This window comes from Syngnathus scovelli, chromosome 1 (genome assembly GCF_024217435.2).
Source record: "Syngnathus scovelli strain Florida chromosome 1, RoL_Ssco_1.2, whole genome shotgun sequence".
Taxonomy (NCBI): domain Eukaryota; kingdom Metazoa; phylum Chordata; class Actinopteri; order Syngnathiformes; family Syngnathidae; genus Syngnathus; species Syngnathus scovelli.
This window is the reverse complement of record NC_090847.1, coordinates 27,829,591-27,853,756: the sequence shown is the minus strand read 5'-3', so window position 1 is coordinate 27,853,756 and position 24,166 is coordinate 27,829,591. Positions and strand designations below refer to the sequence as shown.

General features: G+C 44.8%; 2 protein-coding genes across 3 annotated transcripts in view; both read right to left on the bottom strand.

The window, feature by feature from the left end:
- LOC125985429 (neurexin-2) overlaps positions 1-12,434 on the bottom strand; it is a 241,842-nt gene extending 229,408 nt beyond the window's left edge. Inside the window, exons 1-3 of the mRNA XM_049748270.2 lie at positions 11,380-12,434; positions 11,240-11,308; positions 10,835-10,918 (exon numbers count right to left, since the gene is read on the bottom strand). The gene's annotated coding sequence lies outside the window, so the exon portion shown is untranslated. The remainder of the gene's footprint in view (positions 1-10,834; positions 10,919-11,239; positions 11,309-11,379) is intronic.
- Positions 12,435-12,446: 12 nt separating this feature from the next.
- LOC125985500 (RAS guanyl-releasing protein 2) lies at positions 12,447-24,076 on the bottom strand. Of its 2 annotated transcripts, none has more exons than XM_049748420.2 (17): positions 23,706-24,076; positions 19,719-19,820; positions 19,344-19,446; positions 19,222-19,278; positions 19,013-19,144; positions 18,722-18,872; positions 18,453-18,626; positions 17,105-17,221; positions 16,763-17,044; positions 16,619-16,693; positions 16,434-16,553; positions 16,243-16,358; positions 16,032-16,173; positions 14,631-14,667; positions 13,824-13,982; positions 13,315-13,376; positions 12,447-12,790 (listed from the first exon to the last, which is right to left on the bottom strand). In XM_049748420.2, the coding sequence occupies exons 2-16, from the start codon at positions 19,786-19,788 to the stop codon at positions 13,318-13,320; spliced, it is 1,794 nt and encodes a 597-aa protein (XP_049604377.1). In that variant the 5' UTR covers positions 19,789-19,820; positions 23,706-24,076; the 3' UTR covers positions 12,447-12,790; positions 13,315-13,317. The 2 variants fall into 2 exon arrangements, with proteins under 2 accessions (XP_049604377.1, XP_049604369.1); XM_049748412.2 differs by having other exon boundaries at positions 16,434-16,556; positions 23,706-24,075.
- Positions 24,077-24,166: the final 90 nt, after the last annotated feature.

The following is a 24,166-nucleotide window of genomic DNA, read 5'->3' as shown; positions in this document are numbered from 1 at the left end:
TTTTTTTTTTACTGATACTGATCATTCCATTGTGTCCTACAATATAAATTCGCCACTCAATTTGGTGCAATATGATAGTTTTCGAGGAAGGGGAACGCATTTGTCGAGATTTTATACACCCACACACACATATACACACATACGGAGATTATATTTTAAATAGAGTAATCATGAAAAGGCAACGCATCTTTAATAATCAAGATTATCTGTATCAAGGCCCAGCGAGTGTTGTTTTATTTGCATGAGGTCAACTTTGTGTTTCTAAATTGTTGGGTGTGTGTAATTATAGGCAGATTAAAGGAGGGAGGGGGGCTTCCAGAAGAGTCTTTGATAGGATTAATTCTTCCATTAATCTGTAACCACACTGTTCAGATTCAAAGATGCTAGTCAGGAGTGCAAACTATTTAAATTCTTTGTGTGTTCATTAATTTTTTTTTGCTTCCGCTTCATTAATGTCACCTGTATTGATTTTGGTGTTGGATTTGAAAGTTTTGCTGCAATTAAATATTCCGGTCGAGACGCCTCCGTGTGTCAAATGAACGCGGTGGTACAAATTGCCGCAGCCGGGAGTTCTTTGCCGCTGCGATCTCCGGCACATCACGACGGCGAGAAAGTATCATTAGCGAGCGGTGATTTTTTTTTTTTTTTATTTGCTCTAATTGAGCCCTATTATGGAAAAATGAAGTGGAGTTAGCAGGCAAGCAGCAGCGTGCGCCGCAACTATGGCAACCACTAGGGGGAAGAAGAAGAAAAAAAAAACGCCTCACCTGAGTGGATATATGCGGCCGGCGGAATAATTTACAGTGGCAGAGTCATTTTTCAGTATATGCAGATTGTAATGTGAGCGGAAAAAGGGAAGGAAAGGAGCGGGTGGCCAAGCCTGGCTCGTTCAAGGGTGGCCAATCATCCAATTATCTGGATAAAACAGGTGGCACTTGGTCGGGAAAGCTCATTAAATCGGCATTCAATCACGGCTCTTTGCCGTCACCGCCAATGAAAGCGCATTTGCCGCTTGCTCTGTTGAAATTCTTCAAATAGAGTTCGGAGGAGAAGCTTTTGCCTGACACTGAATAATTGGACGCTAGCATCTCACCCGGCTCGCCGTTTGCTCGTCGGAACGGTCGGCAGAAATGGAGTCGGTCCGAGCTCGGTCGGCAGAGCACGCCATCCCATCTGTTCTGCCGCCGTCTTTTAATGTGCGTCTTTTCTTGCCGCTTGCAAAATGGCATCGTCGCCATTGTGCTCGTTTATGATGTGTGAAAGTTCAGTGGGATTTTTATGGACAAAAAGGTAGGACCTGAACCTGAGGCTCGATTTGATTTTTTTTTTTTTTTTTTTTTGGTGAGTGGGAATGATGGATAAAAACAAAGGTCGCTTTGTTGCTTTATCTTGTCAGGCACCATAAGTCAAGAGAGCCACCTGCTGTAGCGCAACGCTAATTTAGCTGCTACTGCCCTCGATGGCGTCCAAGCTACTAGGTTCACGAAGAACAAAAATCGTCCGTTCAGAATGGATTTGAGGTTCGGGAAGATTTGAATAACAATCAACGCCACTTCTTAAACATCGTCATCAGAGTGTGAGGTTCACAACGGTTTCACTCGCACAAGGCAGGAAGCGGGCGGGTCCTTTCTTACGCCGGTAATTCTTCGCGACAGCAGCGAGCCGATGCCATCGCGGCCCGTCACAAACAATCTGCGCTTTTCCCGCTGAGGCCGTCGCTGCCCAAAGTAGATTCTCGCCCAAAAAATATCCGGCGCAGAGGAGTATACATGCAGAGACGGTTATTCGGGACAAATACTTGAGATTTTTTTTTTTTTTTTAACCGTTTAAGAGGCTAGCAAAGTAGTAGTAGCAATGAGTCATTTTTCATTGAGGATAAAGAATATATGCTTGAGTGTACTTTTTTATTTTCTGTCTACACGTGTTGCACCATCATTTGTGTTTGAATATCTGCTGCTTAACGAGTTAAATTAATTAGCATGCTAATGGCTTTTTTTTTCCTTTTGCAAGTGGGCCAATCAAAATCACAGGCATTGCTGTATATTTTTGTCCTGGAACTTTTCTAACAGCTCGTATCACTTTTTGCCCGCACCGAGCAGAAAATAAATGAGAACTCGGGACCGATGCATTAAAGGCTGTCATTGTTACACATTTTCTCCTCGTGGTTAACATCTCTCTAACTCCCATTTGAAAATGCCATCAGATTGTGGCATCAAAATCCAGAAACTGTGTTAGGACTGGCTGTCAGGTTGGAACCAAGGAGAAAAATAGATCAATACTTAATTTTCTAGCCAGGAGATATGTTCAGGTGCTAATCGGGTGCGAGCGGGAACGATGACGTGGAATAGCAAGCAGCTGTCAGCGCTAGCGGTCGGTTTTTTTTTTTTTTTTAAAAATAGCCGACCATCCGTCACTCTCCAGACGAGAGCATTGGCTCCAAAAGACGCTTGTCCCGGTGAGAATTTTTTTTCAACAATGTCTGCCTTCCGCAATGATGCAAACCAGAGAATAAGGTTACTCAAGGACGCCTCCGTCCGGGTGGCAAGCTAATCAAGCCGTCCGGTCGCCACTCGGGGAATGCGTGCGTGCGCAAATGCAAGCGGACGAGACGAGGTGAGACACGCACACACCCCCTCCCTCCCTCCTTCCCCCCTGCTTCTTACAGTCAAGTCAAAGCTCCACTCAGACACACGAGTGCATACGCAGCTCCTCCAAAGTGGGAATTAATTAATAGTGACACCACAGCCAGTGCGCGTGCGAGGAGCGCGAGTGGTCATTAAATATTATGCAAAGCTTATACCCACACAGTCAAGCCTATCTCCCTCTCAAAGTCACCTCGAAAATCTTAAGAAGCCCTCAATTATCTTATTCGCCGGAGCTTATGGGCGCTAATGAAGGAAGCATGAAGAGGAAATTAGCTTCGTGGTAGGAAATGGTGGAAAACGGCCAGAGATTTATGGGAGAGCGGTCAAAGGGCGGCGGCGACGTCTCTCGTGAGGTGATGCGGGGTCGCCATGGCAACGAGAGAGACGCGCTTGTCCTCGCATCAGAGTAACGGCGAGAGACTCCAGGCCGGCCTTGAACGGAGTGAAGTTTCCTCCTCGTCGTGTTCCTCCGGCAGGCAGCCGCGGTCTTGAACAAAGTGACGTGATGCTTCTAATTGGCTGCCCTATGCCACGGATCACGTCACACAACCGACGCCGGGAGAGCTCCGGCCATCGCCCCGTTCCACAAATCACCCACGGGAGGGAGCAACGGACGCACAAAAGCGTTCGCGACTTGATATTTGAGCAAATTGACCCACCGAGCACAAAAAAAGGTTAAAAGGTGAACATTAAGCGTCACCCCCCCCCTTTCTCTCCTTCCCGTGCCGGCTTGTGTACATCAAGCCGATGAGATCGTTGGACCTGTGAGCAATTGACTCGAAATTGCACGGAGCAGTCAGACAATCCATCGACCCCCACCATTCCGCAGCAGGGGTCACGCTTGACGGGGTCTTTTATTACCTCAAATTAGGCCTGCGTGTGGGTCCCACAGAGGAGCACATCCATCTCTTTGTCCATTTGTTGCTCTCGTCCCGTTAATTGACTTATTTGGCTCGGCGGCGGATTGTTTGGACAGAGAGCGTTGCCTCCAGCAGGCCCGCAAATAACGTCGACTCTTATGCGCATTTGTTACAAATCACCAATACGGGGTGAGGTCAGAGAACAGGAAATAGATCAGAGGGCCGAAAAGTAAGTTATAGTGTCAACACTGCTAGCAAAATTTCAATGTAGCCTTACCCTGCTAATACCCGGCCTTCCGCCATTCTCAAACATGGCCGTTCATAAGGGCTTTATGAAAGTGTAGTGATAAACAGTTTACGCATATCCAGCTTCAACATAAATAACATGACTAGCAATAACCAGATTTGAATGTAGCCTTACTTGGCTAATCCCCAGCCTTTCACCATTCTCAAACATTACTAATCAGGCGGGAATTACAAAAGTGCGCAGTGATGAATTGTCGCAGCAAAACAAATAGCCAGCTTCAACAAATTAGCCATTACCATTGTAAACAATGCTAAGTTAGCAATGACTGCTAGTAGCATGAGCTATTTGTGACGTGCTGTTTGTTACTATACAGAGCTAGCAAGTTGTTGCTGCTCTGAAGCTGTAGAAAAATATAAATTATACATAAACATTATAAATATATATATAAATTGTATATTCACATGATATATAAATATACATATACACACTTTTTGAGGGTTAAGATGAGCTAGCCAGGTATAGTTGGCTATTCTATCCTTACTATCTCCATTCTTGAAAAGTCTGCCTTGAAAATATAAATTTTAATATGGTCCAATCTTAATTTTGGGGTAATCTCACTGTTTTAGTTTTTTGTGCTTTTTTTTTCCCCGTCACTATCATTTCACCTGGTCCTAGCAGGCCCCACCCATCTCCCGTTTCTTTGCTTCCTGCATCCGATTGTCAATTCAAGTCAGCACCACTGAGCTATACTCATAAATGAAGTTCCACACTTCTGTAATTTTGTTCCCTTTCCTTTGATGGCTCGTCAATAACCGCGGATAGATGTAATTCATCGCTCCATTAATAAGCCTGTAAATGCATTTATTGACAGACGGACATGACGCGGAGCTGCGAGGCAATGTGGGGTCAACTCAAAATAGATTTCAAGCGCCCGGCGGCTCATTTGCAACGATTGAGCGACAGTGACGATAGCGATAAAATAAAAAAAAAAATAAAAAAAAAAAAAAGAAAACTAGCCTAACAAGCCCCGCAGATGCAGTGTGTCATTTGCGCCCGTGCTCCGTCTCACTTTGCCGCTTGGGACACACAAATTACCCAAATGAGACAGTGACAGAGGTATTAATCTTAAAATGTTTTTTTTATTTTTTACAAATCTGAAGCAAACCGTAGTGTGTTTGTGCGCAGTGTTGGTCGGGACTGATGGCAGCTGACAGAAGCATGGAGGTCAGCGTCAGACAGAAAGAGCTCCTCTCGTCTGCTTATCTCGCTTTTCCCTCTCTGATAGCAAATCATAGTCCTTTCCTCAACTCAAGCGAAAGGAGGGGGGGGGGGGGGGGGGGGGGGGGGGGAGCCCGAAAGCTGAAAGCTGTCTTCATTCGCTACACACATTCTCTCTCTCGTCTGACTCGGGGGGAGAGGGGGGCGGTTGCGCTGGCCTTTAGAAAGGCAAACTTGTAATCTGATAATTAACAATCTGCTAAATTTCTCAATGGGAAAACAGTCATGAGAAATGTCTGCCTCGTGCCCGTGAGTCGGATGACCTTTTGCCGAGGCTTGCGATGGCAGGCGAGGCGACTCACTTAGAAGCATTTAATTAGCTCCGCTCACGGCTGTGTGTGCTGCCGACGAGCGGCGGCGGGAGATGCGGCGAGGAGATAAGCGGCGGGAGGAGGAGGAGGAGAGCAATCGTTGAAAAGTCTACAGTCAATCACTCAAACTCCCTCCCTGCAAAACTGGAATCACTGGAAAGTGACAAATGAGAACGGCTTATCGCCATAGCAACCAACTATCCTCATTAACAGTTTCCGAAATGCATAGATATATACGCAAATAGAAAGACCTATATATAGATATAGAATGTATTGATATCTTCGAATAAATATCCCTATAACTATATACACACACAAAATAAAATCTACACTCGTGTTGTGACTCCCATATCACTCACCAGGGCAAGCCCAACCTTTTAAAGCCACACACATTGAAAGTGACAGATTCTACGGTGTCGAAAATAACGATGGCAGCTACAGTTGGACAAATATAAACACCTCGCATTGCTAACTTATTATGCAAAATATATTTTGCAAAAAATATTTGGTCAAAAATATTTGACAGGCCCAGTCTCTAATGTTTGAGTATAAGAAAGGTCATAGGGGAAGGTCATAAAGCTTTAGAATTTATATAAATAATAAAATGTTTGCTACTATGTAAATCCTCATTTATCGCAAATCCCGCACAATGTCAATCGACTTCATACTAATAAACGGTTGAAAGGCTTAATTGGCTAATAAATAAAATAAATGATAAACTAATGTTTGCTACTTTGTAAATTTGCATTAGTCGCAAATCACGCGCAATAAATGACAATCGACTTCATACTAATAAATGGTCGAAAGGTTAAATTGGATCTGCACTATGTTCTTTATTTGCGCTGAAACGACAACAGGCTCATTGAACTTGAAGCGTCATTTCTCAACAATCCATAAAAAAAAAAGGGCCAAAAGAATCAGCCGTGTCAATAAAGCGTCATTAAATTGCCACATTTGTGACGGACAAGCGGCGAAAGTTACGTCGGGCGGCATTTGTATGCAAATATGCGTTTAAGCGCGTCTGCCCTTGTGGGGAAGGTTTAATGAAGGAAGCAAGCTTAGGCAGTAGGTGACATTCAGCCACTGCCTAACCTCGGCGGATAGCTTCCCTGACGCCATTTGCGAATGTTAATTGCTTTTCGGACTCCTCGCTCTCCACCCTTGCCCGAGCAGCGGCAAACAAGACGATCCCGTCGCTGAAATATTGCAGATGTTGTGCGACCGGCGATTGCGGGGGATTAAAAACGGCACAGGTATTCAATTTACTCAAGTGTGGCTGGTTTGAAAAGAAAAAGAAAAAACAAAAAAAAAAAGGCAGAATGATGTCTCGTCTGCCCATTTACCTTCTTTAGCGTCTCCTGGAGGGAAGAGCGCTGCCAGATTAGCATACCCAATTGGAGAGAAAGCTAATCCGTCCAAATATAATTTAGCAAGAGGGGATCGGGCGTGAAAGGCGACAACCTTGCCTTGCGTGAATTTGGATGAGGTGAGATGAATGAAGGAACGTCTGCGATAGACATCTCTTCTATTTCGGGCGGCCGCTTTGAATTGAGCTAATCCGACAAAGTGTGCAAATGAAAACCTTGTCGCTTATGAGAAATCTTAAATATTAAAAAAAAAAAAAACACACACACAGAGATATAAAACGTTTTGATTCGGCCGTGGAAGGAAATTTGCCCGGATCAAAGAGATTAGCAGCAAGAGATTCGGATTATGTCTGACTTTCATGCTCAGTCACTCTCTTTCCCTCCACATCAGGATGTTAAGAACTCACAGTTTCGCACGCAAAGAGGGAGGGGGGGGCGGATAAGATTTCGTCAAATCTACCTAAATTCGCTTTTGTTTCTCGGGCCTATTAGAAGGATTCCCATTTGCAAAACGAAACGCTTCAGAGGGCCTCGACTTGACGAGCGATTACGGCTCGGAGCGTCCGCGTGTTTGGCGGCGATAGGATCTCGCGACCCCGTGATTGGCCCGAGGCGGCGATAAACCATTTATGACTGTTGTGAATGCGTGTTAATGCAAGAGGCCATTTAGCGGCGGAATGATGTTTAATGGCCTTTGCTAAGTGGACAACATTGCTTGGTCGCCTTCACGGCTATCAGCTGTTACAGCTAACACCCCCTTCTCTGCTTTTATTAGGCTTTGCAGGCACTCTCTCGGCCACCGGCGAGCAAAAGCCATATAAATGCTAACAAAAGACCATTGATTTTGTTTTCCTCCGCGTGTGTGCGTGCGTGCGTGCGCTACATCAATCTCATTAACATGGTGTGCGCAGGGCAAACGCCGCCACCCAAATGGCCTCCTGTGCAAAATAAGGCAGAGTAGTGAACGCCGGTGTCCATGATATGCAATCATTCGAGCCTATTACAGTGCGAAAGCGAGACCCTCGTAAACAAAGCCAGGGGAGATGGCGAGAGCACACTTTACAATGTTCTAAACAAACGACGCCACCGGTTGAGGTCGAGAAGCCTATTAAAAGAAGTTTCTTTCGGGAATGTTACCATCCCGTGTCGTTAGCCTAATAGCGTAATTGCTGAAGGGTTGTTTTTTTGTTTTTTTTTTCATAAAACATAGGGGATGGGATAATATGTAAGTTGCCTCCATTTAGCATCTTGCTTACCTTTTATCTGTCGAGAAAAATAATACATAAATTCATAAAAATATTTGTTTTAAAATAAATATTAAAAAAAAATAGCTGGAATGAAATTAAATGGATTTAAATTGTCATGCCACATGCACGAGTAGAGAGCAAACAAATTGATTTAACTGTTTAGTGTTCAAGCGAAATCAAAACAATGACCAGAGCAGAAGATAGGACATGTTCAAAGATCTTTATACACGTGGCTTGGTAGCTATGGCAACCAAACCAGGAAGGATGCTAATCAATCCGTCCGTCCGTCCAAAAAGACTTTTTTTTTTTCCACAAACCAGACTGAGTGATTGCCCGCATATCTGCTGATCCCATCCAGCTATCCATCCTCATTAGACAACCTTATCGCCGTTGTTCCACTGCCACGTGCGGCCATGATCAATTCCTCTATCACTTATCCAGGACTTGATCAATCTTGCCCTACCTTTTAAAGTGTGTGTGTGTTTTACGACATCTAATTGGCCACATTGTCTGGCCGTTATTCAGGAAGGTTTTGACTGAAGAAACAAATGCCATGGAGTCAGCTAGCGAGCGCTACCGCTAGCCATAGACAGCTTCGGAGCACAAAGCGGACATTACGGTGCGTGGAGCTATGACTCCTAAAACCCAAATCCTTTTTTGTGTTGAAAAAGAAGAAGAAAAAAAGTCTTAAAAAAACTTTCCGACGAGGAATTAACATGCTATGTGCCACTATGTTGCTGAGCTACTTTGAAGCGATAATTAGCATTTTGACGAGGGCTACTCAAGTGGATACACCTTTTGTAGCCTCTCGGCTGCCACGCTTGTCACGAAGAAAGTGAGGGAAGAAGACAAGGGAGGTTTTATTTATTAATAGTCAAGCTCCCCAAAGCTCTGTAAAACATCTTGTTGAGCTCCCCGCGGTGGGCGCTCCGCTTCAAAGCAATTAAAAGCAAGGCTGCCAGCATAGGGAGGCGGCTGGTAAAAGAGACGCAAGACCTGCGGACCGATCTCGCTTTATTAAGGTCCCGAGAAAGCCTGAGGATACGCATCTCGGGAGGCTTTAAGAGTAAATGTCCAGACTGACGAGGTGCGGAGAAGGATTGTTACGTTTGAACGAGCTCCGAGTCACAAAAAGCCCATTTCTTTCTTTCTTTGGTAGTAAGTTTCAGGTCATTGTCCATCTGCACTGTGAAGTGCCACCTGAAGAGTCCTGAAGCATTTGGCTGAATATGAACAGATAACAGTGTTTGGTCCCGGGGCGCTTGTACGCGTGTCACCCTGGTGACTTGGGCCGCCTGGCGTCTTATCTTAAGCAAACAGTCTGCAAGTCGGGTTTTAAAATTGGACAGTGATTTTAAATCGGAGCGGCAAATTGTTATTAAATCTATTTTTTAGCATTTTATCAGCTGCCTAAAGTAAAGCTTGTCCTTTTGCAGCAGCACTTGGAAATTGTAACGCGTGCGTTTGTTACATCTCGGCTGGATTGCTAAATGTATTTTAATTTGGAGTAAGCCGATCCTCCTTCAAGCGTCTCCAGTTGGTCCAAAAGGTTTTGGCTCACATAACTCATTCTGGACTCCTTGCACATTTTAGACTTCATTTTTATTTGTCTTGCTATGGGCTCGCACCTTCCCGGTGTCTCAGCTCCTAACACTTAATACAACTTTATCTAGCAGTTTTGAAAATCCAAAACCCCAAAGTCCTCTCCTCTGACCACAACCATGTGAGCATCTATCAACAGTTTGTTTCATCCAAGTAGGATCTGTTTTCCATTTTTCTTTTCTCTCCCCGCCACGCATCATATGTGATTATGTTTGATCGGGGAAGAGGAAAAGGCCCGTTCGGATAACTCCTGAGTGTGCCCGCCTTGAAATTGAGCCATTACGAGGCATCTCTTAGTTTCGCTGCTCGTCTGTGGCTGCCGCTGTCGAGGTGGGTTATGCAGATGAACGCAGAAATCTTCTTCTGGGTTTGTGAGGCTTTTGTAAGTGACGACCCAAATCTCTAACGTGGGCAATGTCGCTTTAAGCATGTGCGTCATCTGCTTATCCTCACAGGTCTTGTGTGAACGCCTTTGTCAAGTTTGAAATTGAGCAAGGGATGAAGGTCAGTTGGACACAAAAGCAGCAAAAAAAAAAAAAAAAGATTCCATTGTACAGCATAGAAAGAAAATATGAATGCAATCCGTGCAGCATGTTTGATTTCATAGACAAGTTATTTTCATCTGCATTGTGATGTGACTGAACACATACTGGTCCTCCCCCAGTGACTGGCACGGCTCAACATTGCCACCAAGTGGTCACTCTTAGTCACAACCGCCAAAATGCACCTAGATATTTAGTCAGGGGTCAAAAGGCCAAGGCTCTTATTTTAAAACATTTGATTCGTTTGAGTGCTTAAAATGTGCTGATTGTAACAAGTAATTATTTTATCATGTTATTGTATTATGATGTAATGCAACAGAAGAATTGGGTTTGGCGACTAGAAGGCAGAGACAGTAAATAAAGATAAGAACTTCATAGCCTATTCAGTTTGAGTGGAAATATATTGCAAAGTGGTGGGAAAGACAAGAGGCAAAAGAAAATAACTGGTTCAACAGATTCATGGACACAATCCCAGTCAACAACACAAATCCAGCAAATCGCTTGGCTATACCCCCCAACTGAGGGTTTGGGGGTCGAGATGTCATAAGAATAAAAATCATCCCTCATGTAGCTGAGCAATTGTTATGAACTTATTTTTCATAGTAAATAGTACTTGGTAGATAAAAGTTTAAAACACACTGTTAAGTAAGTTTTCCCATTTTTTTGTTTTTAAGTTTTGACATTTTGGGTTGACTTTTGTGGGAGAAGAAAGAAACAGGCAGCAGAGCCTCCTACCAGAGTATGGGCTGAAGTTGTTGACCGAGAAGGGCATCCTTAGGCTCCTTGCCTTCATTGGCGTCTCAAAATAGGACATCTGGCCTGCATGGACCAAACAACAGCATCATAAATCAATTTCAAGCCAAAGATAACAAGATGCTAACAATAAGCTAGCACTTGCCTTGTACAATTCTTACGTAACCTTCAGATGTTCCATTTCAAAACACAAGGTCATGTTTTGAATACACATAACATGCTATTCATAAGCAGTTTAGTATAATTGAGATGAGAAAAGATGAGATTATTTTATTTGACATAAAGGGAAATTAAATACATAAAGAAATCAAGTCAACAATGTCCTGGGAATACACATTATCGTTAGCATATGTTAGCATTGTGGCTAACGAGTGTTCGGAAACTCACCAGTTCATTGGATTTAGGAATAGCATACATAAAAAGGTCTCCGGCACAAAAACAGACCGGTTCTAAAAGCTGTAAGGAAAAAAAAAGTTTCAGTAGAAGAAGGTATTATGGCGCGAATAGTCACAATATTTGCAACTGACCTGGTGGCGGGGTATCTTAGCTTCTCCCCCAAACAACACAGCTAATTCAGGTTACATAGTGGCTAGCTGACAGGTGACAGCTCATTTAAATCGTGTCAAGGTGCGTTCAGGTACTGGTGGGAGTGTGGGGTAAATTGAATTTGTAGCCAAAAATTGACACAAACGTTTCACACACATTGTGCAGCACATATAGTCTTCTGGCAATTTTTTTTCTGATCGTCCACTTCCATCTGTTCAGCGGTCAAACGACACCTTTGCTTAAATGCATTGGCGTGATCAAGATCTAAATCTTTCCTCGCAATCAAGGTCTCAGCGAGCGGCAGCTATCAATGTGAGGTTATTTCTATCCCGCTGTCATCGGGACGTAATTAGCCGGCACGCTGTTCAATTTCACTTATTTCAAAAGCTTTTTTTTTTTTTCCTGGATCGATAATACGCTGCAGGCTGTGAACGGCTGTGACGCAAGGGAGGCGTTGATGCAGTTGAATGGCGGCGGGGGAGGGAGGAGGATCGGAGGGCTATTAATCGACCGGCTAAAGGAGATATTGGGTGTTCTCATTGGAGGTGGCCGCGCGCTTACAAGTGCAAAGGAGATCAATCAAAACGAGTATTAGGTCGGAGAGGCAGCTTTACAACATGCCTTCGCTTGTGGATCTTCATCATATGAACCCTCACGGAGATGAAAACGCCCTCATTGATTTTTGTTCACGTATATATTTAACGTGCGTAATTACAGAGGGAAAAAAAACAACTTGTTATGATGACATCAGCGTTTCTTTTTATTCTTCTGCGCTAACAGGCAGTGGATAAACACCGTTGCACAGACAAGGAGGTGAACACACACAAAAAAAAAAAACTTGAAGAATCTGATTTCTTATTAGGCTGAGGTTGCAGTGGAAGATAAATGAACAGAAATAGCCATTGCAAACATTCTTCATCAAGGCAGCAGCAGCTTTTGAAGCGATTCACAGAGGAAAGAGCAGAGCAGATGTTCACAATATGGCGCTTGATGGCTGAAAGCGTCTCTGTGGGGAAACAAAATGCCCCCCCCCCCCCCCCCCCCCCCCCCCCCCCACAGAAAATGGACGTGCAACAACAAACACGCAGCAAATACGAGATGCATCAAAAAGTGTTGTCCGGTTATTTTGTTTTGTTTCTGCAAACACGGGGATGTTGAGGGACACGTGACACAAATCTAACTTGGTTCGTGGGTTACACACTTGGGCCCCCGCACCGACAGTTTGCACTTGCGTTCCTCGAACACGAACTGGCACGTCAATGGAGGCCAGTGAAGGTGGTGTTGCAAGTGTTGCAGTAGCGGTAAGCGACCACTGGGTGGGAGCAGTGAGTTCTGTCCTGTGACTTTTTCTGAGCTGTTTCGTCAGCTGAAAACGTGCAAACTTCAAGATGCCTGCAAAGTAATGAGACAAACTTTAACATAAGGAAAATACTATTAAAGATTTTATTCAGTTGTTATTGTTTTAAAAAAAATCAATTGCCATATGTGGTTTTAAAAAAGTGTCATTTTGGGGATGTTCTGGTGAATGTATCATTGGGAATTAATGTGGATTTTATTTTATTTTTTTGTTTCTTGTCGGAAACCATACATTTTTGTAACGAGAAAAATAATAGCCCGTCTTTTTTAAATTTTGGAATACGTTCAAGTTGGAATGATGAGAATCAGTCAAGAAATATGAAGAAGCAAGTCAAACAAGTCAGCAGGATAAGATATAATAAAAGGTGTATTATCCCGTGTATGCGTGCAGCATTCACACACTAAAATAAATACGAGCACACACACCGCAGTGTTCCTTCTAAAGGGGCATGGCCTCCTGAGTGACATCAAGACCCTGCCTCCAGCTTCAGTGTTATGTGTGCTGATTCTGTGTTTGACAATTTGTCACATTCCGTCCAACGAGGGTGACGTCGTCTCACCTGTTATAGGTGAACATCAAAAATGCCTTCTTCCACCGCCTCTAAATCCTCCTCGGCAATTGCTGGGCATGAAACAAAGAAGACAGAGCATAAAGACGAGGTTGAGTGCTTTATCAAATTGAGAAAAAAGAAAGGCAGTGCATTGTGGGCCTTTTATGTGTTTATCTTGTCACTTTGTAGCAGTGGCCCGGCAGCGGCGCTTAACCCACCGACATAAAAGCCGCCAGCTGGCACGGCGTGCCAGAGACTTTGGCTTGCGTCTGATGAAAAAAAGAAAAAAAAAAAACCACACACATTGTGTGTTGGTGGCATCGCCGCAGTGAGCCAATTACATTTCCATTGCAAATGAAGCTCCATTGTGTTTAGGACTAGATCTTGCAAAGGCAACATATGCTAAGAGGGAGACTGAAGTGCCAGAGGGCAGTGCGGACGTAGATGAATTTTACTTCAACTTTCGTAAGGGTGACAGTTCCACCTGTGACTGCTCCAGGTGGCGGTGGAGGTCTTACCGGTGTTCTGGAGGTTCGGTGGAGGGTTGGCAGGTGGCGGGAAGCTGTAAGATCTGGCCTGGAGAGCGGGCGGCGTCTCGTGGCTGATGCTCTTGGTTCTTTTGCGGCACTCGACGGCCAGACGGCTACGACAGGCCTTGTGGCAGCTGACCCCGCAGGCTGAGTCCGTGGAGGGAAGGGACGGCGGCAGGGAGAGGTTTCGCAAGAGGAGCGTCGGGCGGGCCGTTGGGAGGAGAGGCAGGGAGAGGCGATGGCGACGAGTCCAGGGGAGGGGTAGAGAGAGAGGGTCAGGCAGAGGGACGGGTGCCGACGGTAGGAAGTTACTGCGACACGTCATGCAGACACAGGAGCAGGCACACAAACACACAGCCAGGCCCACTGGACCCGACAACAACTCCGCAAACGACGGGGAGGCTGAACCACGGATATTTGGGGATGAACATTTGGACATGTCCATCATGTGTTAAATGGAAAGCATTATGTTCCTGACATATTGAACAAGTTATTCATTTCAATGATGTCCCTGTAGAGGGCGCTAGAGAGCTCTGAGTGGTAAAATTGTTCTTGGTGGTCGTGATGGTAAAATGAAGCTTCATGAACCAGTTGTGTTTTTTTTACTCCTCTAGATGGCGCACCCAGTTGCGCTAAAAGGGCTGACTTCTCAAACCCCTTTATTTAAAACAACCGCGCCATCTAGAGGATTAAAAATATATAGCAACTAGTCCATAAAGCAGATTTGAAGCTTCATTTTACCATCACAACTTGGTGTTTCCGATTAACTTGTTTGTGTATATTTGTCAATCTTACCTTTACACTTGTAGCCCTGCTTGTAGAAGCCCCATATCTTCAAAGAAGAAGAAAACAAAGACGTCTTAGAGTTTAAAAGAAAGCCGAGTAATATGATCATAACACACAGACAGAAGAGTTCTTGTATTGGATCTTCTTAGTTTTGAGGTGAGGGACGCCATCTTGATATTCTGAATTAATGCAGCACGGTAAAACATAAGCACAGGTTGAAGCCGAACATGAAAAAGGAGCTCGGTGGGACGGTCGGAGGCGGACGACATCAAGAGGGATGCCGTAGGGGAGGGGGGGGGGGGGGGGGGGGGGGGAGGAACGGCAGGGGGAACAATGACATGAAAGCAAGATCACACGCGGGCCCTGGAACATCTGAGGAGGCAGAAAATATCCTGACCTCTTCATACACACACACACACTAAACACACACGGTAGGCAACAAAGCGAGGACGGGTTAGCTTTGACCTTTAGCATCCGTGCTTACCTACTTTTATTTTTCCTCATTCATTTTCCGTTGTAAAGAAATGGTTTCGCTCAATTTTTGTCTGTTGCAGAGCAATGATAAGATGTTCTCCTCAACTGCTTCCGCCCAGCAAAGTGAAAATGATGCGTCATAATTATCATTGTTTGGTCGAAAGGAAAGCGGGGCAGAGGAGGATGCGCCGCTGACGTGTACTTGAGTCCTTATCTGGCTCGGCTTCTGTTTGGAGAAGCGCTGTCTCCTGCCAAATCCAAAACATGCCCTTTTGGAATACGATGCTCTTGCTAGAGCCCACTCGCTTGCACGGCAAATGTCAAGGGCCACAAATACGTCATCTTGCATACAATTAGCGCTCTAGCCGGGTTGTGAACTCAAAGAACTATTATTTATTATTTTTATTGTTATTTATTTATTACTTAATGCTTTATTTATGCTATGCAATTTATCTATTACGTTCATATATATGGTTTATTTGTTTATTATTTATTTATTTATTACTCTCATCTTTGCTTATTGTGCGCAATGTTCTCTTGTTTACGTCTGGAAAAAAAACTAACCATTCCACATAATTGCAAAAAGAACAAGCTACTGCACTTAATAAAAAACAATAATTGACCTGCAATGATTTTATTTACGGCTTATTTACTATTATTGTTACTCATTTCTTACTTACTATTCTTATCTGTGTTATGCAATTTATTTATTACTCTCTTCTTTGTTTGTTATTTATACGCAAGGTACACTTTTGTACTATTTTTGTGGGAGCGACTTGACCCAGAATTTCCTGAGGGAGCAATCTAAAGGGCTGAATAAAGTTGACTCCAAGTCTAATTGGCCCTGAGCTAAGAAGGCTGCCTTTTGGAAATCAATTCTGAAAGCAGAAGGTGTCAGGGAGTCATTTGGAATCAAGAAAAAAAAAAAAAACTCACAAAGCCGGCGCAGTGCTCGCAGAAGGTGGGCTTGACGTAGGTGGCCTCGGCGAAGGTGTGGATGAAGCCCATCTTGCAGTTGAGGAGCGAGCTGGCCCTCATGAAGTAGTCGATCATCTCCTCTCGGCTGAGTTTGCCGTCTCTGCGGATGGAGGCGGCGCTCGGATTAGCGCAACTCGCTAAAGTCAGGGAACCGACCAACGGCGCTCACTGGTTCTTATCCAGATCTCCAAATTTGCTGAGGTAGGGGAAATTGTTCCTGATGGCTTCAAACTCATCTCTGGATATGTGTCCGTCGCCGTCCGTGTCAAAGTTCTTGAAGACGGACTGCGCGGGGCGTGAAGGTTGGAGATGATCGAGCGAGCGGTGAAGAAAGAGAAGTTATCCGATATTTCCGATTACCTCGACCATCTTCTCGATGTGCTTCTTGATGACTGTCGGGTCGGCGTTCGGCTTGACTGACACTGCCAACTCGTCCATCAACGTGGACTTCGGGTCGGGAGGTGGAGCGGGGTTGGAGTTCTGCTGCAATCGCAAACATCCGTGTGACTTTTCCACCATCTGGACCTCGAACTACCGTTGCTTACCGCTAACTTGCGAGGTTCCCTCTGCAACGACATTTGGTAGATCTCTTCTTCTGTGTGGTACTGGTCTAGAGACACCTGGGATCACGTGTGCTTATGAGAACCCGCTGAAGGCAAGATGGCGGCTTTGCATCTCCGGCAACCCACCGTCAACAGGTTGAGTAGATCCGTGTTGGCGTCCACGCTGGGCGGCGTGTTCTGAATGGTGGCCAGTTCCTGCAGGATGACGTAGAGCTGTTGCGTTTTGGCCAGGTTGACCCGAGTCTTCTCCTTGTCGGTCCAGTCCGGCAGCGCCACGTGTACGGCGATCAGATCCTTCAAGTGAACGCCCAGGATGGGAAATCGGAAGCCGGAGCTTTCCGAGAAACGTTTGCGGTATTGGCTGTAGTTGCCGCATGACGTCACCAGCTCGATGAGACCGTTGAAAACCTGAAAAGGATCATCTGTATAACCCCGTCGGAACCGGCGGGGAATTTCAGTGAGACGCACCTTGTTGGTTTCGGCGCTGACGTGCGCCTGCGTGTCTTTGAGGCGTGAAATTGAGCTGTTGCTCAGGCCGCCCACCACCGCCATTAACGTGTTGAAGTTCTGCAGCTGCAGGAGTTTCTGTTGACGAGAAAAAGTCAACAATGTTGCTTCTCCAGTACGAGGTTCAAAGGGGGCAGGGCGACAAAAGTAAAAAAAACAACGGTTCGGCCCAGTTTGTGCATTAATGGAGCGGCATCAAAGTCGTAACGGGTTGTGAATGGCTCGCCGCGGGGGCCCGTGATGCCCTTCAGCCTGCAAAATCAATCTGCTGGCAGCTGTGTGGGAGGTCCGCCCCACCCGAGAGAGGATCAACTCATCGTTCGCAAACAGAGCGGAAGGCGGTCCCGCCGTTTACCGAGCACCTTATCAAACACGGACCCAACAAGATTCCGTTTTAGAGAGATTGCATTGGCCCTTGTACCTGCTCCTGCTCGGTGTGCGTGTTCCCAAGCTACCTGCAGCGAATATGCAACCCGACAATTGCAGCCTCAGGGAAAGCTGAGAGAAATGTTCAGGCTTTCGTATCCCTTTGTGCTCCCTCCTGCTCAAATGAAATCAACTCCAAAATCATTTTTGTCCCAGCGTGTGTTCCACCAAACCCACTAATAGGCCACTGATTGTCAATTGGTGGTTCGTGGCCCTCTAGGTGTCCGTAGCGGTATTGCAGGTGGTCCGTGAAATTGGGGAATCATTGTTTCTAAAAAAAAATAATTGGAAAAGAGAGAGAATTGTTTTTTTTAAAAAAAAAAATTCAAAACATTTAAAATTTTCAAATTCAAATGTTTTTAAATTTGAAATAAAATTGATTTATTATCAACTATTATTTATTATTATAGACTTGATGAACCCATCCAAATCACATTAAATGTAGTTGATATTCCCAAAATAGACAAGACTAGATGCAAATAAATAGCCTGTTATAGGTCTATCCTCCTTTGCTGCATAATGAAATAATATTCCGCCAAAGCAGTCGACCCCGAGTTGCTCCTTGGTCATAATGGTCTTGGTCCCTTGGAAAAAAAACAGTCGAAAACCTCTTTAAACTGGAAGGCTTTTAACAACATGTGGGATCGTTCTGGAACATTCTTAACGTCAGATGAAGAGGAAGACGTACGAGCAGATGGCGAAACAGAATGACGAGACGTAAGGAAACGATAGCATCAGCTGGAGCCGTATCAACGACAGCAAAGCGAAGAGCTGAAAGGATGACGAGGCTCCGTCCAATCAGGAGCACCGTATAAGGAGATGGGACTAAGATGATTTAGGACACGTGTACAAAAGGAGCTCGAGGGAAAATAAAAAGACGGACCTGTGCGACTCTGATAAAGTGCGAGATGACCGAGGCTCTCTGAGGCGCCGTGGGCTTGCTTAGGACCATGAGCTGGATCCACTGGGAGACGCTGTTGAAAAGCGTGATGAAACGTTCCAGCACGGGGTTGTCCACCGTGCAGCCGTGCATCACGAAGCTGTGGTAATCCTGAAACTAAAAAAAAAAAAAAAAAAAACACCCGCGAATGAGATCAAACCGAGGTCGATTGCGCAATCCCACCTCATGACGACGGGGCCTGCTCAGCTGACCAGAATCTTGCAGAAGGACTTGTACTCCAAGTAGGTCAAGTGCTCGGCTAGTTCACAGGAGTCGAGGTGGTCGAAGAGCAAGGACATTTTCCTCTTTTTGGACACGGACGGGACGCGCTGGGTCACCTGACGCTTCCATTCGTAAGACGGCCTGAGGGCAAGCACAAGGATTTCATGTTGCCTCCTCCAAGTTCCTTCGTGTAGACCGCTGTAGGGCCGCTGAGGTTGCGGCAAATATTTTACGAGCCGAGAACGATAAAAGAAAACCAGACAGAACATTTTGTGGCTTACACGCTCTCGATGTCAATGAGCTGGCTCTGGCGCTCGTTGCCCTCTGTGCTCAGGAGGTCTTTGAAGTCCTTCATCTGCTCGGTCAACTCCGGGTTCAGATTGAACTCGGCGGGAAACTCAGAGATCCAATACCTGTGGAGCGTAAACGCTGTGCTACTTTTTTGCAAAGACTCCGAACCGATGGGCGCAAACGAAAAATTGTTTCTCACTTGACAAGATGGCAAATTTTGCTTCGGTGTTCTGCTGTGCAGCCTTCCTCTTGAGACCTGGCAAAAGAGTCAAGGGGAAAACCTGCCATGCTTCACGCTTGCTGGATATTTTGATAGGATACTTATGGACCAACTTGCCGGCCATGTCAGTCGACGGGATGTACCAAGGGTGCATCGTGAGGAACATACGCACCAGCGAAGGGTCCCCCAACGCCCCTTTCTCATCTAAAACAAACACGAACGGAAGGTTGTTGCATGTTCACACCATTTTTTTTTGTATTAAATCAAAAATAAATTACAATAATAATAGAATGATAAAGAATGAACGATAATGGAAAAAATAAAGTCAATGAAAATGAAATACATAAATAATATACATAATTAAGTAAATGTGTAAATAAATTGATTTAAATGGCTGAAATGACCAACCAAATGCTTGGATGCCCGCCTCCACCAGGCACAAAGAAATAAATAAATAAATGGCTGAAATGACAAACCAAAGGCTCGGATGCATGCCTCCACCAGGTCGTCCACGGTGGTCGACTGCTCAGACGTGGCGGGCTCCATAACCGCCGCCCCTCCCTCCTTCGCGTGTCACACTATACACACAATACAAAGTTAAATGGCTTCACTTTCTGACCACTCTCACGATATGAATTCGTTGGGAAAAACTGATAATCGCCAAACTCCAAGGACAGGAAACCACAAGCTATTATCTCGCTCCAAAGCAGCTGCGGTATACACACGAGAATCTGTCAACCCAAATAAATGTATGAGCACCTCGTATTATATCCAGTAAAAGCTACAAAGCAAACTGACAAATAACTCGTTTTCAAATCAGACGAGTAAAGACTGGTCAAATATTTCAACCAAAAAAAATAAAGATGCACGATTTGACTTCGCGGGCCACACAAAATGATGCCCCCAGGCCTTGAGTTTGACACCTGCGGTATAAGCGAACGAGCTCGATGCTACGTTGCAACGGTATGTTGGCGGCACGGGTACGCTCGTCTGTGGGAACCATGGCAACTGCAGTGTCAATCCTGAAGATGCCCCCACCCCACCAACCCCACCCCCACCCGGTGTCTGGCCATGTGTGGCGCAATGAAGCCTTCCACTGTGCCTTCTTTGCTGCAGAGCAGTGGGAGGACACACTCAATTACAGGCTTCAGCGGCTCCCGAACGCACGCACACACACACGTGCGCGCCACTGCGGGCAAATCGTTAAAAGGAGACAATAATTCCCCCATCCGCCAACAAATAAATGCACAGATGGTATCTTTTTCCAAATCAATGATGCACAGGTTTGATCGGTAGATTATAATTGTCACAATTTCAATTCAAAATGGCTGCAATGTGTCAATCATTGCGGCAAGGGTGAGCCGAATTGAGTCAACCGTTCCTCACAACAAACTGTCGCCAAGCTCCTTCTGCTCTTTGTGCAGCATTTGGCATCTTTGCCCTCACTTGCCGTCCGACAGGTCGTTTTTGCGTCTTGCGCGGTTGCCTGGTGATGGCAAGTCAAGTCCTTCGATCCGGCAGATTATAGAGAGCGGTGGGATGGGGAGTAAAGGCATCTTGACAGGTCCGGTCTGGCTGTGCGCCATCTGCGACCCGGCTGGAAAATGTCACTTCAGCTCTGGATTTTCTGCACCGCCCCACTAAATACAAAATACTCGTTTGATTTACTAAAGAGTCCAAGGAGTAACATGAGACAGATGGAAACGCGCCTCGGTTGATGACCCATAATGGGCTCATTTTATTTCCGGTACGTAAATACTTGATGTTCACGTGTGCGGCTATTGATTTGCCGCAGATGTTGATCTTCTCGTAGGTGTTGGATGGCCAAGAGCTTCGGTATGTACCCGGTTCTGAAATAAAAGTCAGGCCTGGCCTATGAGAGCTGTCAAAATGTACCGATTAATCGACTAGTCATCGATTATCTAATTAATTGACAACTCATTGAAGAACCGAGTTATCGTTTAGAGCCGTTTTACTATAGAATTGTCCAAATCCTCTAGTATCAGCTCAAAAGTAATTATTTTTTTATTCATTCATGCAAAAAAAAATAACGATTATCATTTGTGTTTAATCAAAAGAAGACATTTGCAAATATCTGCTTTTACTTTGTAAAACTACAACCATACCATTAGCCAGTTTTAAAAGTTTGGGGATTCAGCCCTCTTATTTATTTTTTATCATTAAACAATACAAATACAATTTGAAGTCAAATAAAACTGTATGCGCTATTCGATTAATCGACGGAATCATGGATTCGTTGGCAAGAATAAGTTTGCTTTGTTGAAGCTGCTTTTTACAGCTCGCCTCTCCCCAAACCAGCATCGGGCTCACGCCCACGAATCCAAACTGTCAAGCCCGAGACGATGCGTTGCTAACAACGGGTGACTGTGTCAGGCTTTTGTTTTCCGCTTCCTGCTCAGACTTCTTTCCTTTGACTCTTTGCCCCACAACAAACACAGGAAAGGCGTGACCTTGCGTCCGTGTGTGCGCGTGTGTGTGTGTGTGTGTTGACACGGGTAGTATGGATGCAATGTAAAAGACTTGCGTTCTCACTTCCTCTTTTTGATCACAACTTCCTTTGTGAAACTCTGACTGCACTTGGAGTTGTGTAGAAGAACAAATGTGAAATGTGCACATACAGTATGTTTTTTTTTTGTTTTTGGTTTTTTACTCTGTTCAAGATTTCAGTCGTTTTCTGCTTGCTCTGCAATAAGGTCGCTTCCTGTTTCTGCTGGAATCCACAAATTGCACTCACAAACAAACGTGAGAGGAAATGTTCACTGTTGCCTTTTGTTTTTGACAGCCATTAAGAGTTATGGATCCCAGGTGAATTGCAAAGCACGCTAGCCGTGGCTTTGCTTATCTAACTTTCTGTGTTTCTTGTGTTTATTTATTTATTCATTATTTATTCAGCACGCTTTTGTTATACTTGTTTACTTGTTTGTCTGTTGTGAGCCATGTCTTGTCACCGTGGGATAGGGGGGAACGAAATTTCGGTTTCTTTGTGTGTCTTTGGCATGTGGAGAAATTGACAATAAAGCTGACTTTGACTTTGACTTTCTTCACCATTTTATGCTTGGATAAGCTCTTGTTGTCATCACAGGAGGATAAATCTCAGAATGACCTGGAAAGTGTTTTTTTTTTTTTTTTGGACTGAGCCTGCACAGCCAATTCTGTTTTATGTTTTGCTGTATTTAAAGAATAAAATTTAAAAAAATGTTTTTTGGGCAGGAGGGTTTCAATGGTATTTTTTAAACAATAGTAAAATAGATCATTTGTAGCAAATTTAGGAAATAAAAATATACAACATAATTTCTTCTAAACTGAAGTAAAATATATCATTTGCAGCAAATTTAATAAATGGAAATATAAAATATATAGTACAACAGAAGGAGTCATTCAAAGCTAGTTTCGTTTGAATTCTGAGTTTCATTTAACCCAACCCACCTGTTAGCTCCTGTTATTGTTCTTCAAGCCTCAAAGCCATGCAAGAATTGCAAGCCTTTCACATCAGTGAGACTTTTCAGAGTTCATTCAACTCAAACTCATCACCTCATCCTCAAGTTCCATGTCACTCGTGCACTTTCTTTGTTCCACCTCGTCTTGTTCGCAGTGAGCAGTGCTGATAAACCAATTCCACAGCCGCTGCCCTTTTGACGAATGAAAGCCAAAGCTCCCATAAGGTCAAGAAATGAGCTGATTGAGTCGTTTGCTCTAACTTGTCTCCGCTCTTCCCTCCTCCGCTTGTATTTTCTGGCATTAAGCGGCAACAATGGAGCCAATTAGGGCCCGAGAGCCCGATAAGTGCAAAGCGGGCGGCGCAGGTGGAGGCGGTAAGCCGGAGGTGATGTTAAAATCACGGGTAATTGCACTGCAGCACGAGTCGGCAGAAGGAAGAAAAAAAAGATGGCACCGCTTCAGTTTTTGCATTGGATCATGACCATTTATTAATGACTCATTTTGCTGTGTCTTGTTAATCAAATGCACCCCAAAAAAATGTTGTATGCTTCCTGCAGCTGCCAAAGCTTTAAGACTAAAGATTAGCGCTTAAATCCTACTGCTCTGACGCGAGGAAACACATCGGTGAGCAAAGATGTTGCAAGGGAAGAAATGGCACCCAAACGTTTTTAAAATCCCCTGCTGGGTCCTCATCACAACTGCAGTCTGCAAGCAAGTGGTGCCGAATAAGTTACACACTTTCCACACATATTCAAGTCACCGTGACGTCTATTTTACGGCCCGGCATTCCTCCATCCTCTCGGGTGTTTGTGTGGAATGTCGCCGTGTAGTTCTCGGTGGCAACGCACCAATCGTGCTGCTGAGCGAGACGAGTGGATTATTCTGCTCGAATTCAACCCGCAATTTATTCCCACGATCACTAATGCGGCGATTTCAAGTCGCTAGATTGTCGTTTAAAAAGTCCATCTGGAAGTAAAAAATAAATAAATAAATTCGCCTCTTACCTTTAGAAGAAGATAGTTCCCATGCCCTTCGTGTGCAGCCGGAACATTGACACCAACTGTGGAGTGAGCAGGGACATTCGCTCCTCCCCAAAGAAAAAGAAAAAAAAAAATGACGATCTTTTGGCTCAAGGCGCTTGAAATTAAACTTATCAGAAGTGCCTGCAGCGTGTGGTTAGAAATGGCCAAAGCAATATATATATTTTTTGTTTGTTTTTTGTTTTGTTTTTTTATCGCATGTTGTCGTTTGGTGCAAAAAGCAGCGAGTTCACGCGAGGATGCGTGTCAGCCGTTGCAGTCATCTCGTCAGCGTGCCAAGTCCTCTCCTCCAGCTGTGTAGTGAGTGTGTGTGCGTGTGTGTGTGTGCGTGAGTGTGTGTGTGTGCGTGAGTGTGCAGCTCGCATTGCAGCTCCGCGGTCCCGCCTCTTGGCGGCGTCACGTCAATACCCCGCGCCAAGCGGCCG

Excerpts from the sequence above, each read along its gene's own strand:
- LOC125985500 (XM_049748412.2), bottom strand. The coding sequence starts at position 19,788 with ATGGAGCCCGCCACGTCTGAGCAGTCGACCACCGTGGACGACCTGGTG. Across the intron at positions 18,627-18,721 it reads AGTCCTTCTGCAAGATTCTG|TTTCAGGATTACCACAGCTT; the intron begins GTCAGCTGAGCA and ends TTTTTTTTTTAG. Across the intron at positions 17,222-18,452 it reads ACTTTATCAGAGTCGCACAG|AAACTCCTGCAGCTGCAGAA; the intron begins GTCCGTCTTTTT and ends TCTCGTCAACAG.